The 15,375-nt window shown below is 51.6% G+C and overlaps 8 protein-coding genes across 8 annotated transcripts; 6 read left to right on the top strand and 2 right to left on the bottom strand.

Annotated features, from left to right (window-relative positions):
- Positions 1 to 193: 193 nt before the first annotated feature.
- Positions 194 to 1,816, bottom strand: LDX57_004167 (uncharacterized protein; the record flags this gene model as incomplete). Its single annotated transcript, XM_046085824.1, has 6 exons — positions 194 to 616; positions 800 to 1,099; positions 1,157 to 1,348; positions 1,409 to 1,476; positions 1,542 to 1,578; positions 1,640 to 1,816. 6 exons carry the CDS (start codon positions 1,814 to 1,816, stop codon positions 302 to 304), a joined length of 1,089 nt encoding a protein of 362 aa, XP_045941787.1. The 3' UTR covers positions 194 to 301.
- Positions 1,817 to 2,604: 788 nt separating this feature from the next.
- LDX57_004166 (putative MFS transporter) lies at positions 2,605 to 4,288 on the top strand (the record flags this gene model as incomplete). The annotated part of the gene is made up of 4 exons (XM_046085823.1): positions 2,605 to 2,820; positions 2,882 to 2,990; positions 3,053 to 3,594; positions 3,656 to 4,288. 4 exons carry the CDS (start codon positions 2,605 to 2,607, stop codon positions 4,286 to 4,288), a joined length of 1,500 nt encoding a protein of 499 aa, XP_045941786.1.
- Positions 4,289 to 5,323: 1,035 nt separating this feature from the next.
- Positions 5,324 to 6,226, bottom strand: LDX57_004165 (uncharacterized protein; the record flags this gene model as incomplete). The annotated part of the gene is made up of 3 exons (XM_046085822.1): positions 5,324 to 5,786; positions 5,863 to 5,960; positions 6,023 to 6,226. The coding sequence occupies 3 exons, from the start codon at positions 6,224 to 6,226 to the stop codon at positions 5,324 to 5,326; spliced, it is 765 nt and encodes a 254-aa protein (XP_045941785.1).
- Positions 6,227 to 6,863: 637 nt separating this feature from the next.
- Positions 6,864 to 7,517, top strand: LDX57_004164 (LYR motif-containing protein; the record flags this gene model as incomplete). The annotated part of the gene is made up of 5 exons (XM_046085821.1): positions 6,864 to 6,914; positions 7,007 to 7,171; positions 7,266 to 7,328; positions 7,391 to 7,440; positions 7,508 to 7,517. The coding sequence occupies 5 exons, from the start codon at positions 6,864 to 6,866 to the stop codon at positions 7,515 to 7,517; spliced, it is 339 nt and encodes a 112-aa protein (XP_045941784.1).
- Positions 7,518 to 8,006: 489 nt separating this feature from the next.
- LDX57_004163 (uncharacterized protein) lies at positions 8,007 to 10,878 on the top strand (the record flags this gene model as incomplete). The annotated part of the gene is made up of 2 exons (XM_046085820.1): positions 8,007 to 8,018; positions 8,137 to 10,878. 2 exons carry the CDS (start codon positions 8,007 to 8,009, stop codon positions 10,876 to 10,878), a joined length of 2,754 nt encoding a protein of 917 aa, XP_045941783.1.
- Positions 10,879 to 11,546: 668 nt separating this feature from the next.
- On the top strand, positions 11,547 to 12,257 carry LDX57_004162 (uncharacterized protein; the record flags this gene model as incomplete). Its single annotated transcript, XM_046085819.1, has 2 exons — positions 11,547 to 11,765; positions 11,817 to 12,257. The coding sequence occupies 2 exons, from the start codon at positions 11,547 to 11,549 to the stop codon at positions 12,255 to 12,257; spliced, it is 660 nt and encodes a 219-aa protein (XP_045941782.1).
- A 651-nt stretch (positions 12,258 to 12,908) lies between these two features.
- LDX57_004161 (uncharacterized protein) lies at positions 12,909 to 13,358 on the top strand (the record flags this gene model as incomplete). Its single annotated transcript, XM_046085818.1, has 2 exons — positions 12,909 to 12,940; positions 13,049 to 13,358. 2 exons carry the CDS (start codon positions 12,909 to 12,911, stop codon positions 13,356 to 13,358), a joined length of 342 nt encoding a protein of 113 aa, XP_045941781.1.
- Positions 13,359 to 14,589: 1,231 nt separating this feature from the next.
- On the top strand, positions 14,590 to 15,188 carry DTD1_2 (D-tyrosyl-tRNA(Tyr) deacylase; the record flags this gene model as incomplete). Its single annotated transcript, XM_046085817.1, has 4 exons — positions 14,590 to 14,643; positions 14,706 to 14,754; positions 14,807 to 15,030; positions 15,099 to 15,188. The coding sequence occupies 4 exons, from the start codon at positions 14,590 to 14,592 to the stop codon at positions 15,186 to 15,188; spliced, it is 417 nt and encodes a 138-aa protein (XP_045941780.1).
- Positions 15,189 to 15,375: the final 187 nt, after the last annotated feature.

The raw sequence follows: 15,375 nt of genomic DNA, 5'->3' as shown, positions 1-15,375 counted from the left end.
CGATAGTGAGGTTGCATTGACAGGGATCGCTTTCTAGCGTCGACGCAAGTGTCCCCAATCAGACCATATTCCATGACGGAGGATGGCTCGTCGGAGGAATGTCTCGGTGATCCTCTGGCGCGATGGCTTGCCACCGAGCATTTAGTGGCGTGGATTCCAGTCTTTCCTTGAGACAAACGAAAAAAGTGTGTATTATGGAATTATCCCTCTTCAAGAAGTGCCTCCTAGTCTACCGGACTAGGGCTTTAACCAAATTAAACTGTATGAAATTAACTGTACCAAGCGTCGTGCTTTCCTGTCTTCACCGGCTCTCCTCTCGATCGACGGAGACACGATATTCCACCGTCATTTTGATGGCGCCGTTGTTGGCAGTGAGCTCGGAATCGCTGCCATTGTCGAGGATCAATTCCTCGCTCGGAGTCCGTTTCGGTTTCGAGGACGCGATTTGAGAGATGTTGGAGACATTGGTACCGTGCAGCCGGTCATCCTTCGAGTAGGACTGCAGGACGTAGTGCGAGTCGGTGCGGTATTTTCCTTTGGAAGCACTTCGAGATTGGAAATCGCTGACGAATCCTTTTAGCAGAGGACCGAGAAAAGGCAAGCACGTAATAATATTCTAAAGGCCCGTTAGTGACTTGACTTCATCTAAGCTTCTTTTCCTTAGGCCATCCGGGAGGCATCCGCCAGCCATTGATTGGCGGGGAATGGCACCCTGAGGGGCCGAGGGGTTTTAGTGTTGATTTAGTGTGAGGATCGGGCTGAGACGGTGGAAATGAGTTGGATCAGGATCCTCACGTACGCCGACATTGAACTCGATCGTGCCCCAGAGCACGAGCATTGTGGAATTACCATCCCCGTAGGCAATCACGCTGATCTGAGTGAGCCGGAGAATGGAACAGACGGTGGTGAACAGCCCGAGAAGGAACAGACACAGCAGACCCGCCTTCTGCGCCGGCTTGACGTTTAGTTCGAGCAGGAGTGGAATGGGCAGGAAGATGATGACCACGTCGCAGAGTATTGTCCACGCCACGAGAGCGTAGTTGGTGGCTCCGAAGGGAAGACATGTGCCTTCGGTGGTCGGGTTCCACGATTTTTGGACCTGCCCCTGTATCAGCTTCAGTTCGAGAAAAGAGAGAAAGAAGAGAGATTTCCCGACCGGACGGCAGTTGAAAATGAGAACCAGCGTCGCAGCCAAGTGTCCCAACGTGGAAATAATCAACACAGCCCATATCACGGTCCGATATACTTTCTTCGACGTTCCTGACAAGAGGCGCAGATAACTGAGGCATAGCGCCGCCTTGAATCCAGCGATGCCCATCTGATAGAACGGTCGACCAGCGAAATTCAACTAGACGACCAGATCAAGTCTCAGCGAGGGAAGCATAACAAGAGATTCGAATCTGCCGACCTTCATGTAGTATCCCAGATTGGCATTGGGCCGAAGAACCAGCGGAAGCCCTAAGCCATACCGACTTTCTATAACCGAACAGGTCAGGACAAGGAACGCGATCGGGACGATATGGTCAGAAGTGTGGACTCACGAGCCACGCAGAGACAGTTATAGATGATACTAAATAACTAAACATGACAGGGATAAGAATTAGACAAGAGCCAAACTCGGATGGGGCATGGAACTCACCATCGTGACGATCATCACATAGTCATCGGCGGCCATACGACGAGATCGAAACCGAATCCAGAGACGTAGACACACGACGACCATCATTGCCCCAGTGAGAGAGAAACATACCCCCAGGATCATGGGATAATTCGACTGTGCGTTCACCTCCGGGGTGGCATTGTGAACCCAGCCCATCGTGAACTGCAAGAATGGTCGGAGTATAGACGCAAACGCAGAAGTAGGTTCAAAGTCTTGCAAGAAATAATAAGATATCCTGAGAATTCCACGTATATCAAGGGCTTCGATGCGGTCTGCCTGTCTGCATCGTCCCGATCCCACGGAACCCTGCCCTCTCCTTTACTTTTTTCCCCTCTGCTTTATTTTTACTTTGTTGATTTAATTATTTCCCCCATCTAGCACTCCTTCCATCCTTCCTCTTCTTCGCTGCTTGAAATTAATCTAGATGAAGGAGGCAAGTGGCCAACGAGACCCAGGGATCTGATCCTGGATGACATTGGCCGGCATCGAACAAAGCCATTGGTAACACAACTCTCCACCTTGACTGCTGCGTGGATCACGGTCGAAATTGACCCCGTCAAAGTGCTGATGGGCTAATGCACTACGGCAATATCTGCATCCCACGTTCATCGACTACTGCAACCCGTCGGTGGCCTAGACCGGGAGGGCTTCGGCGAGAGTACCGCACTTGGGAATCATCTCATATTAGCCTATCTTCCTGTTGCCTCTTCTCCGGCAGTTAAACTTTCCATTTCTTTTCTTACTATCCTGTTCTGGCTCCCTGGAACCTGCCCCTCGTTTTTCTTATTTCTTTTCCTTGGCCTGCCTATCCGTCGTGGGTCTGTCGGTGCTTCCCACATTCCTTATATACATGCAGCTCAACCCCTGGCTGGCATATTCTCCTCCTGATATTATCAAACCATCGTTCGCTTCCTGACGATTCCCAGTCAGCCGGATATTCAACCATGTCGGATATCGAATCAAAGCAGCCTGGTGTCGATGCCAAACCGGTAGCCCCGGCTAAAGTCGACCAGGCCTGGGATTATCTGGCCAGCCATGCCGACAATCAGAACACAGATCATGTTGATCTAGCAGCAACTCGGCGCAAGATCGATCTGCGCATCATGCCGTTCATGTTTTGCTGTTATTTCCTGCAGTTCATCGACAAGGTCATGTACAACGTGAGTTTCCTTTGTACTACCATGGACGAGAGTGCTCCGGCTAACACGCCTATTCCCATAGTATGCAGCCGTCATGGGCATGAAAGTCGATCTGGGACTCAAGGGGAACAACTTCAGTGATGCTGCCAGTGCTTTCTTCATTGCCTATCTGGTGGCTGAAGTTCCTAATGGTGAGCTTCTCGCTTGTTTTTCACCGGACGTCCTACTAGCAAGGGAACTAACGGCTCGACAGTATACCTGCTCCAAAAGGTCCCCCCAGCCAAGTGGTTGGGAATCAATGTCGCTCTCTGGGGTGTCGCTGCTGCCGCTGCTGCCGGTGCCAAAGACTATCCGACTCTTCTCACGTCCCGAATCTTCCTCGGTATTTTCGAGGCCACTGTCGGGCCCTCCCTGATGCTTCTTAGCAGCCAGTACTACACGAAGCAGGAGCAAGCTCCTCGGTTTACTTTCTGGTACCTGGGTCTGGGCGTTGCTCAGATCATCGGAGGAATCCTCTCGTTCGGCTTCCAGCATGTACATAACTCGTTCGAGGGCTGGAGGATCATGTTCCTGGTCATGGGTCTGATCACCGTGATAGTGGGCGTCGCCACTTTCTTCTTCATCCCTGACACGCCGATGAAGGCGACGTTCCTATCGGACGACGAGAAGATCTCCATCCTCAAGCATGTCAGTGTCAACCAAACCGGCATTCACAACACCAAGTTCAACTACAAGCACATCATCGAATCCGTTCTCGACGTGCAGGTCTGGCTGTTGACCTTGCAGGTTGTTCTGGTAAGCTCCATCCATCCCATCTTTACCATTCCACTCTGCTAACACATCTCCTTCCTTCCAGCAATCCGTTTCCAGCGGCGTAGTAACCACCTATTCATCCACCCTGATCGCCTCCTTCGGCTTCTCCGGCCCCGTTTCCGCCCTCCTCAACACCCCCTCTGGCATCGTCAGCATCTTCTTCACCCTCCTCGTCGGCATCGGCATCCGCAAGGCCTCCAACCGTTGGGCCTGGGTCTTCCTCTGCTGCATCCCAGGAATCATCGGCGGTGGTCTTATGTCGTTCCTTCCCAAGACCAACCGCGCCGGCGTGTTGATCGGCATCTACCTCGTCAACTCCATCGTCGCGCCCCTGCCCGTCATCTACCACTGGACGGCGGCCAACTGCGCTGGGTACACCAAGCGCGCCTTCACCAGCGCCCTGGTAGCCGGTTCCTTCTCCATCGGCAACATCATCGGCCCTCAGACCTTCCAGGCCCGTGACGCCCCGGATTACCGGCCGGCTAAGATCGCGGTGCTCGCGACCCAGGCGGCAGCGGGCGTGCTGTCCATCGTGCTGTGGCAGTACTACGTCTGGGAGAATAAGCGCAGGGATCGTGCTCAGGCTGAACAGCTGGGAGGGGAGACGGTCGGGGAAGAGACGGCTTGGGTTGGTCTCACGGACAAGGAGAATAAGAGTTTCCGCTATGTGTATTGATAGGCGTGTTGGTAGTAGTATGTCACTACCTAGTTGTTGGAAACAATTTGCAAGATGTTTACTTGATTCGCATATTCTGCTTTGTGTCTGGTCTGAGCTTGTAACATAGAGTATTCGTCTTCTTTCGTAGAAGACAGGCGCAAACATCCAAATCGAACCGCTCCAGGATTCACAACTTCCCGGGAAGCAGATCCTCCGGAGAACCACCAAAGTTGCATTGGTAAGATTATTCAAATAAAGCTAGACTGACAATTGCAAGGAACCCGAGAGGAATCCGAGCACCGATCCCGACCGAACCGGTTCCACAGCACCGTGAACTTAGGGAGTGTTTAGGGCAAGGAATGGGGGCCTCAGGATCAGGGCCCGCCGGTTAAATCTAACCCAAGATGAGTTGGAGACTGGTTAGGCATCCATTATTTGAACTTGTGAGATTCCTTCCGGAGTACGGAGTACTCAGCACTGATAACAGGGGGTTAATGCGTTTGTTCAGCTTTAGGTCCCAGCACTGTGGGATTACATCCTTTAATATATATATAATCAACTGAATCGTGTCTGTTGATGCAACGTGGATGCCCACCCCTGCTAGTTAGTGTCTACCGTTACCTGATTCATCCGGGTTACTTCGTAACTATCAATTCAGCTCCGAGGAGTTAGAGGGGGACTCGTGTTTTTCATATGTGGAATTTAATATCGATGTTGTCGCTTTTAGGTCCGGCTGCTGGAACGGAGGTGGATGGACTGTGTACTCCGGAGGGTAAGCTGGGATCTGTGATAAGAGTGTTCAATGCGTCGCTATAGTTAATTCCGTACTATGTACACCAGTGTAGTGAATTTACCGAGTAGAATATCTGGGGTACGTCACTTGTTTGACGATCGAATTGTTGGGATTAAGTTATGGAGTAAATCTCTACGATCATACGATTCAGTTTATGAGATCCGAGGTCAAGAGAATTATCTTCCTTCCGTAAATGGCCGGCTGAAAAGAAACCACGTCCATCAAGGACACGGAAATATACAACTGGAAAGCGCGCAGGTCTACCTGGCGTCTCTTCCTGTCGACCCTAACATGCTTCTTACACGATTGATCTCTCGTTCCAGCGCTCGCATCTCGAACGCCGTGCTTGCCAATTGCGGTACAAGGCTTTCTAACACATCGGTGAATGATCTCTGAGCGTTGCGGAGATGAGGAGAGACGAGAACGCCGAACCACCGGATAGGGTCCGAGGAGCAGGGTTTCTTTTTCACTGGTTCAGGCTTCGGCGCAGCTGTCGAGTCTGCATCGGTGTCTTCGGGCGATTCCGTGGACTCTGAATCCTGGGCGTTCGTGTCGGGCGCTTCTTTCGGACTGTCGTCTGGCTTCGTTTTGAAAAGGGCTTCAGAGCTCTCGTTCGTGACCTTTTCAATCGCGAAAATGGCCTTCGATTCATCCTTCCCGGTCGCGTCTTCGCAATCGGTCACATTGGCTTCGTTTGTCGGGTCTAGAGGAGGTTGCAGAGCCCTAAGAATGCAGCTTGGTTAACGCGTGTTTCAATGATGACCAAAGCGACTGAGCTAGTTTATTGATATGAACTCACACTCTCCGAGTGGCCTTCATCCGCTCGTCATAGTAGTCGGCGCCATATCTCCGACCCGGGGGACAGGTATAGTTGGCCTGGGCGAGCGAGAAGAATCCCTAATACTCAACCCCTTTAGTGACGGTGCAGGATGATTGAATGAAACACGTGTCGTTCATACCGAGGAGATGCGGGATGCCAACTCTGTCTGGAATTTCTGGTGCTGGTCGAGAAGGTCGAGGTACTTTTCCAACAGCGTGTCGAGCGACTGCAACAGGTCCGCGGGAGAGTCCGCGGAGGAGTCAGAGACCGGAGCTTCCTTGAGCGCGACCTCGGGGCTTTCTGAGCCTGACCGGGATGCAGGCGGCGTGGGGATCTGTGCCATGGAGAGAGCTCCTTGAAACAGTGACGCTAGAGACGCGATGCGACCGAGACGGGGAGGCGGCGAGGAAGTTGGAGATGGAGATGGAGATGGAGAAACAGGCGAAGGTCGGCCGAGCAGCCCGATAACTCCGTCTGTCGATAAAAAGAATTTCCCGCGCAAACCGTCATCGCTTCTTCCTTCTATTTTCTGTATACCGTCCGTTTCCCATCAACAAACGTCTTCCTTTGGTTCCATCCTTTCCATTTCTTGTACAATCGTCAAGATCTAGGATTCTGTTGCTCGGAGGACCGCATTATTCAGCCTCCCCGCGCCCTTTCGTTAGCGCAGCTTCTCTCGGCTGGACGCCACTCGTGCTTTGCGACCTCGACTATTCCGATCCAGCACTCTGTGAACATTCTCGCAGGAACTAGGAGTCGAAGCGATTGCGAGACAGATCTGACCTTCTCGCTCGTCATATCTCACTGCGTTGCGACAACACCGACCTAAAACCGGGAAAGTCGGAGGCAACGGAGTACTCCAGTCGGCCATCGGACTTCTGCCAGGCGATCGCTTTTCAACCTCCTTCCACCTTTCTCCACGATATATTTCTCTCTTATATACATCATCTCCACTCTTTGCGCTTTTTCAACCATCCATCATGTCGGTGCCCACATTACAGCGAGACACTGCCTTCCAGGTGCGATCTTTGGTACGTTCATGTCTCTTCGAAAGCTTCGTCTCCCCTCGCGTTCACGTCCACAGCCAGACTAACTCCGGTCTCTCGTGCCTTTTCAATTATAGTTCCGATCCCTGCTGCGTCAATCGTCCCAGTTCTCTAGCTTCAACTTCCGCGAGTACGCCCGTCGGAGGACGAGGGACGCTTTCCGAGAGCACCAGAACGAAACGGAGGCAAGGAAGGTCCAGGAGCAGATTCAGGATGGCCTGCAGAACCTGCGCATGATGAAGGTCGGTCTTCCATTTTTTCGCCCCGCCGGGCACAAATGGCGTTGGGAAATCCTGGCAGCGTACAATTCCTACGGATTACTGACGTCGGCATTAGAGACAAACTATAATCAGTCAGTTCTACCAGTTGGACAAGCTGGTGGTGGAAGGTCAAAAGACGGTTAGTTGGCAGTGATTTAGACGACTTTTGCATTGGACTCTTCGATTGACGACTGGCAACAGGGAAAGCAAACCGGCGAAGAAGGCGATATTGTCCGCCAGAAGGATACCGGGTGAGTTGCTCTCTGGGCCCTCGTTGATGGTTCAACCATGCTACATATATGCTAACGGGATTTTTAGCTGGGATTAAATTGTCGATTCACTGATACTGAGGGCGATGGTTTTATTTTTTGGTGTTGGCAAAAAGGAGTACGATGAAGACAGAGCGCCACGTTCGGTGATTCGAATCTTTTAGACTTGGGGTGCTCTCTGTATTTTTAATGAACCCATTTACATTGTCGGTAGCACTGATCCTTATCCCTTGCAATGCAAATTCTTCGCTCATCTGGCGACTGCTGCCTCGTAGAACGGATTGTAGGACTGCTGTAGACCTGCTGGAGTCCCTCTGTTGGTGAGCGATCGCGGTGGTCACGTGGCACCTCCGACGGACAGGCGCGCCTTCGCATCGCAACGGCGACTCTCCGTCAACTCTCCGCCCCGTCAGGCTTGTCGGCCATTGCCTTCTGTCTTTTGTCGCCGATTTCGCAGGACTTTCATTGTCGCTGTGTTCGGCCCTATTCTATTCTTCGTTTCTACCGGGCCTTTTTCTCGATGCCCCTAGAGGGAAGACAGTAACACCATGCCACCCACTGTACGTTCCGCCGCGCCCAGTCCATTCACCAATATCCACAATGCACTGCCTGCGACTGGACTCGTCGATGAGCAGCTAGCTTCGGTTGCATGAATATGACTTGGCTGACCCTCTACAGTTTCGATCGTCGCGCTCCGGCCGCCAATTCGGCGAGAACGCCAACCGTTCGAAGATCGATCACGACGTCTTCGAAGGCCTTCCCGTCCGACGATGGACGCGCCAATCCCAGACTATCTCCCAGGTGCCGAAGCTGGACGACGCCGACCCCCTTGTGCAAGGCCCCAGCGGGAAAACCTCACTGCCCGAACACCCCATGCCCAGGGACAGTCACCTTTTGACTCCGATGAGTCGGGCTCTGCTCCGCGCCGCTCGCGCCGGCTGCGTCTACATCCGACCGGCCAACAAAGATTCCGAGGACGAGGAGAAGGAAGTCACCGACGTGGAGGAGCAGCCGCTGATCCAGAGTGCCGAACGCAGCTTTGTCGCTCGCAAGTGGGCTGCGGTCCCGAGGCATCTGGAGGCGGCGGAGGTTGAGTTCCTCGCTAAGCGACGCACCGGTTTGCCTTCGCTATATGGCGCGACGGCTGCGGGCACCGATTCGGCCAGCAACCCTGCCCCGATGCGACGGACTCGCTTCAGGAAGGTCGATCCCGCGAGTGGGAATATCTCGATCTACGAAGCCTGGGTCCCCGAAGGACATCGAATCGAAGGCGAAGTCACCGACGATACCCAGTTGGCGGTCGAAAATACCGAAGTCACTATTACCCCTGAAGCGCCCGCCCCGGGTACGGTTATCGAAGGCGTCGGAGTGGTCAATGCTGAAGGCGTGGTGGTTGCCGAGGCGGGCTCGGTGTCGGTCATGACTCCGCCGAAGAGACGCCCGCCACCTCCCAAGCGCAAGGCCAAGGGTTTTGGAAAGGGCAGGAGGAAGAAGGTCATGTTTGCTCCTGGGGATGGGGCCGATGCCGCTACGGTGCACGGGGCCGAATCCGGTGCTGCGGGTGTTACTGCGCAGCCTGGTCGTGTCAAGGAAGAGGATACAGACGCGTCTCGGATGTCGGGCGAGCAGGCCGGGCAGGACGATGAGGATGAAGATGGTGATGAGGGTGATGATAGCGAGGATGGGGAGGGCGATGAGTCCATGCTCGATGCGAAGACTCCAGAAACCCCACTGCCGCAGACCAGCGCCGAACCTGAGCCGACGCCTGCTCCTGCCTCCGAGCCTCCGGTCGCTGAACAGGTTCCCGCGCCTGCAGCAGCGCCTGCGGAATCGGATGCTGCTCCGCTGGTTGCTCCGCAGACGGTGACTGAAGCCTCAACTGCTCCTTCAGCGCCGTCCTCTGAGTTGCCTTCACAGGCCCAAGCCGAGCCTTCATTACCCCAGGGGCCCGAAGTTCACTCACAGTCACATCCTGAACCGGCAACATCTACTGCGCCCGAACAGTCTACACACGAAACGGAACCCGCTGAGGATGTCGAGATGACCGACGATCAACCTCAGCCTGCTTCAACAGATATGGGAACTACATCGGAACAACCTGCTACGGTACCGCCTCAGAAAACAGCCCAGGAACCCTTCCAGACTTCAGAGCCCCTGCAACTGCCGGAGGAACAAAAAGTGGAGCAGCCTGCTGTCACTGAAGCAAAGGAGCCGGAAGATGTGGTCATGGCCGATCAGAGCGACCCGGTGACACAAGAGCCTGATCGGACGGAGCAGCAGCCTATGGAGACCTCGATAGGCCCCACACAAGAATCACAGCCCGAGCATGTTCAGGTAGAATCTGTGCCAGAACCGACAGATGCCCAGCCGAGCGAAAAACAAGCAGACAGTGACATTGACCTTTTGGGCAGCTTAGAGGCCAGCCTTGGCAACTCCACTGATCAAGGTCGGACGGATGAACCGACCGAGCCGCAGCCTGAGAAGCAGATCGAGGAACCCCCTGTCAAAGAGGAGCCTGCTCAAACAGAAACCGCTGGAGCACCCAAACCAGAGGAACCTTTGGTTGAAAACAAAGACCAAACGACAGCGGTGGCACCTGAGGCACCGGCGGTAGAGCCAATCTCTCAGGAGCAGCCCGACAAACCAATCGAAGAAACTGTTCAGCAACCCACCGAGATCCCGGTTACAGAAACACCCTCGGAGCAAGTCACTGAGCCGAATACTCAAGATCCCACGCCCCAGCCTTCTGAGCAAAGCGCACAGCCTGAGGAGGCACAGCCCGCCGAGCCCGTCACAGAAAAGGTCGAAGAGCAGCCTGAACCCCCGACTGAACAGCCAACTCCTGAACCAGCACCAGAGCCAGCCGCAGAGCCAGCCGCAGCTGAGGCATCTTCATCTGTAGAGGCTCCTCCCGCAGAGGGACCGACAGAGCAGTCGGTAGAACCTTCTAAAGAAGAACCAACAACCGAACTGCAACCTGAGCAGCCCTCAGAACAACCACCGCAGCCAACAGAAGAACAGTCTGGTGAACATCGGGAGGAACCAGCCCCCCAGTCCGATGTACCAACAAACGCTCCACAAGAATCTGCCGCTACCGAAGCTCCCAAGGCCTCTTCTCCACCTACCTCGACAGTCATCGAAGAGACCAAGCCTGATTCCACCGAGGCCAATGAACCCGCACCCGCTGCTGCTGAAGCCGCACCCGAGGACCCAACTCCAGAAGCTGCCTCAGAACAGGAGACGCAAAAAGAGCCGGAGCAGGAACCGACGCAGGAACCGAAGCCTGAGCCCAAGCCCGAGGATCTAAAATCAGAGACAAAGCAAGAAGAACCTAGCGAGAGCGAGACGACGACAGCACCTGCCACCGCTGCCACGGTTCCAGATCCCCCAGCTCCATCTGCGAATGACGAGGCTCCTTAGAAACCAACTAGACCTAGGTTCATTTCATTTCTTCCTTTTTGTTTTCCCTCCTCATTCATTACTGTGTATTTATTCAAGTTAAGTACGACGAGCGATCACTGGTTTCCTTACCCAGTTTTTACATTGTTTTAGAGACGGGCGCAGGGTTGGTTGGGTTTATTTGATGCCCTTTGGTTGTATTGTGTCTGAAGGAAAGCCAGTCGAAATACATATCACTTTTTCTTTCCCTTTTTCCTTTCTCTTGTCTGGTATTATGTCGTATCATTATATTGTTTCAATGAAGGCCTGTCTCATTGTCGCGGGCATCGATGTTCCACGGCCAAAGTATGCTTTAGAAAACGTAAAAGAGTTTATCCATAGTCGAGTAGACCTCGGAAACAGATTTATTTAAATTAATATAACTCCCAGCTATCTCCACCTTCAAATGCATCACCGTACGAGACCAGACCTTGAAAGTTTAGTTGACGTTGTGAAGTTGTGAAGTTGTGAAGACTTGGACTAAACCGGAAACCAAGAGTAGCGGTCCGAAAGCGGAAAAATGCGTGTACATAGGTATGCCCGTAACCGCACAGCGTCTGCTTTCCTATATAATTGACTTGTCCTGTCCCTCGTAAAAAAGTATCTCTATAGCCCTATATACCGAATACATTCTTTTCAGCTCAACCAAAATGGTGATCGGAATTGCAATGATGGCGGCTATGGTCCCTACCGTGTATGGACTAGGTGAAGCCAGCAACAAGGGAAGTCAAACTAAAGAAAAAGAGCAAGATAAGAAGGGCCAGGAGGAAATGTACCACTTGCTCACGGCATGCAATTCACCCTCCGATTCCCAACAGCAGAAAGCACAGATCCACAATGCCAAGGTGTATTTGGACATGGATGGGAAGGTACGATGCCACAAACCCTTCTGAAGAAATTGATACCACTAACTATTCCAGGCCTACATCAGCCAGCATCAAGTACCTGGTATGGTACCATTTCACGGATGCCTCTATTCTCATCCTGACTGGGAGCCCGGCAATCTGGCCGGCCTCGTAACGGTCAGTCCTGAGACACCACCACAGCTGCGCTGGGCTTTCCTTGACTCGAGCACGCATGAAGTAAAGTGGGGAGGAGCGAAGGACCGGGAAGGCCACATTAGTGGGCCTTTCGGCTTGCACGATGATGAAGGATCTCTCACGTTAAATGGAAGTCGAAACTGGGTAGCAGTGAGATGGGCTTCGGAATGCCACGAAGAAGAGAACCCTAAGGCTACGACGTTAGGTCTGTGGAGCCTCTATTTTGACGCAGGAGAGGATCACTCTATGGACCTACCGGCTGGTGCGGAAAAGATTGATATTGAATTAAAGCTGGTTCGATATCCCCAGAGACCCAGCTAGTCCAGCTGCTATGGCGGTACAATGGCTACTCCATAGGAAGCCTACCGGTGGCAGCACTAAAATGCTTATGGAGATTACTCATAAGGATTAGACAGCATTGCTATTAAGAAGTTTTGTTAATCTTTTAATCTGAGCCGTCTTGCACTATGTGCCAGGAATGTTCCGTAGTATTCGTTTCACTTAAACAAGAGCAAAATGAAGCCTTGGTATGATTGACCTGTACCCCAAGGCCAGAATTCAGGATACGTGTATCCGCATCCAAGTATTTCGCAATCCACCGCATCCGGGTTATTAGCTGTCGTTACATCAGGACATCCTCATCCGGGAACTAGCAAGCAAATGCAGAGATGGTTTCGAAAGATTTTACTGAGATTCCTTGGAAACAGCCCCGGTCAATGACGAATCCAGCCGTGTAGATAAGTAGTGGAGACTAGGCGCGATATACCACTTGGATAAAACCATAGCACAGGGTTTCATCGTCCCTCTCTTTTTTTTTCGTAGTGTGGAGACGCCTTACCACCTTCAAGTTGCAAATTCTGTAACTGTACGTAGCACCTAGGAATATAAGGTGACCCTCACACCTCACCGAATGGGGGCACTAGAGGAAATTATAGATTTACCTCCAACTATTCACAAATCTTCCACTAAAAGATGTCGGGACGCGGACCCAAGCCAAACGAAAGGTGTGTCCCCATGCAGATCGATAGCCAGCTGTGCTTTCATTTACTGAGGCTGGATCCAAGAATCTTTATAATTCCAACAAATCACACTTGGCTGACTTGACAATTAAGTCTACTGCATGACGGCAGTGGCAAAGGCCAAGAGAATACCATCCAAAACGACCAGGCAGAGAAAAACGAGCCCAATGCCGATCAGAAAAGAAAGGAAAAGGACAGCAAGGTTAAAGTCGACCTTTCCGAAGAGCCTGCACCAAAAGGGCCTTGGGGAGATCGTGGAGTTACATCGGGTAATGCAGGAATGTATCGAGTCCCCGAGAATTCTTCCACTCTTAACGTTCGAATCAACTTGGATCTGAGAGCGGACGTCGCTCTGGAGCTCCACGCAGTTGTGCAGGGTTCTGTCATCATTGGCTTATTTTGAGGGGATCACGTATCTCTCAGCGTGGCCGTACTACATGATGCCACAATACTGCCTTATCTTTAGCTACAATAAAGTCTGCTGTGTGAAAAATAATCCAATGAACCTTTCACACTCCAGCGTGATATAGCACAGTGTTTATTGGCCCCTACGTAGCGTGAGGGAAGCAGTTTCAGCAAAGGAGTCTAACAAATGATTACATATTATATGCTGAAGAGTGAACAGGTCATAGATATCAATTCACAGCGAGCACATTTTCCACAAGCCGTTCCCCATTATCCGATAGCACAGTCTTCTTTTCGAGTATAGTAAACATCACAATCTGTTTATTGTTAGTTCTAATTAGGACGACTGGCACCAGAGAAAGGTAAGTTGCTCACAGGAGAGACACCACTAATTCTCCCTTGACTCTCACATTGACGTCAATCTCATGGCCAGAATGGAAATCCCAAGACACTCGAACAATATCATCTTGAACGCCTCTCACTGGGGGTTTGGCGGGCATGCTAGGTAAATTAGGCACCTCTTCCGAATCTGTTGGAGGTACAGAGCGCGAGGGCTTGTTTCTCGTGGCATCTTCCGAAATTATGTTTGCCTCGCTGAGAAGTTGCTCCAGCTCATATACACAAGGCTCGGTTTCCATTGCATGGGATCCGATTATCCGCTGTGTGTGTTGTTCTTCCCCCGTCTCTGCTGTATGTTATATGGCTTTCCTTGGTAGATGGAGAGCGAGGTTGAGAGTTGTTGAGTGGTTCTGCAGGGGTTGTAGATGTGAGTATTGCCCTTTCTGATGATAGAAGAACCCATGAAGACCGCGACAACAAAGTATAAAGCAAGAAATGTACTGTGCTACGGAAGAAGGTGTTAGAGTGGACTGTCTGCATGCAGGCTTGATATAAGGTACCTATTCCGTTCACAGCTCCCGGAAACGGAAAGCCAGCCCCTTCGCAAGAACTCAGCACCAAAACTGCAAGTTTCATTTTATATTTATGATTCATTCCCCCCATTTACATACTGCTGTTACAAGTAATTCGTTATTAATTTATTACTATGAAAGGTGAGTTATCAGTGGAGCCATTTAACTACCTTGCGCTAAGTGCTTGCGATAGTTGCTCTGCAAAGGATCAAATCGGCACATATCGCCCTGGATGATCACCTTATAGCCTCGTCAAAACAAGGTCTTCTAGCCTTTGTCGGGATTGAACAAGGTGATACGGAGGAGGATGAGGATTCAATGATCCAACGGATTTTACGGACCGCGTTATGGCCCGAGGAAAACGAACCTCAGGTGAGTTGGCATCTGTACCAGCGCGGAACACGACAAGGTAAAACTGATGCACGGTGCTTCAGAGCGAGTGGAAGAAGAGTATTCAGGAAAAAGAAGGAGATATACTGTGTAGTATGCCACCACCATCCATACCCGCCCTTTGACTGGATTCTCACAGCTGCAGTACCGGAATTCACATTCCATGGCCAACAGGAAGACAGGGCCACACCGAACCCAGAGATCTCCGATTTGGCCAAAGCGCAGCACCGATATAAAAGCTTTATGAAAAAGTTAAGCAACACTTACCGAGCGGAACTGGTGAAGAATGATGTCTTCGAAGCTATGATGGCTGTCCCGTTGAATGGGGATGCGCCTATCGGTATATCCTACGACAGCACCGATTCAGTAGTAGGTTTCCTCATCTTAACTATCAGACCAAAGACTATATATGGCCGCGCTGACCCTTGATAAAATAGGTAACAATCAAGATCGTCACCCAGAGGGTGAATGAGAAAATGGCACGAAAAACAGATGGAAACTGCTCCGGGATTAACCTCCCTGCTTAATTGCAACCAAGGGAGAGATCTGAGTCACGAATGGTGCGGAGAACTCAACAGCTTGTTCATCATGCAAATGATATCGAAAGTCATTCTCTGATCTGACCAATTTGGTACAGCCACAAACAGACTCGTTCAATGGCCTGTCAAACTTCTCTGCGGCTACAAAATCTTCTTTTCTAAGTAAATCTTAAAT

The sequence above is a fragment of the Aspergillus melleus genome (assembly GCF_016097325.1).
Source record: "Aspergillus melleus strain CBS 546.65 chromosome Unknown contig2, whole genome shotgun sequence".
In the NCBI taxonomy this organism is placed as follows: Eukaryota; Fungi; Ascomycota; class Eurotiomycetes; order Eurotiales; family Aspergillaceae; genus Aspergillus; species Aspergillus melleus.
The sequence above is the reverse complement of the archived record's forward strand: the minus strand, read 5'-3'. Positions and strand labels throughout refer to the sequence as shown.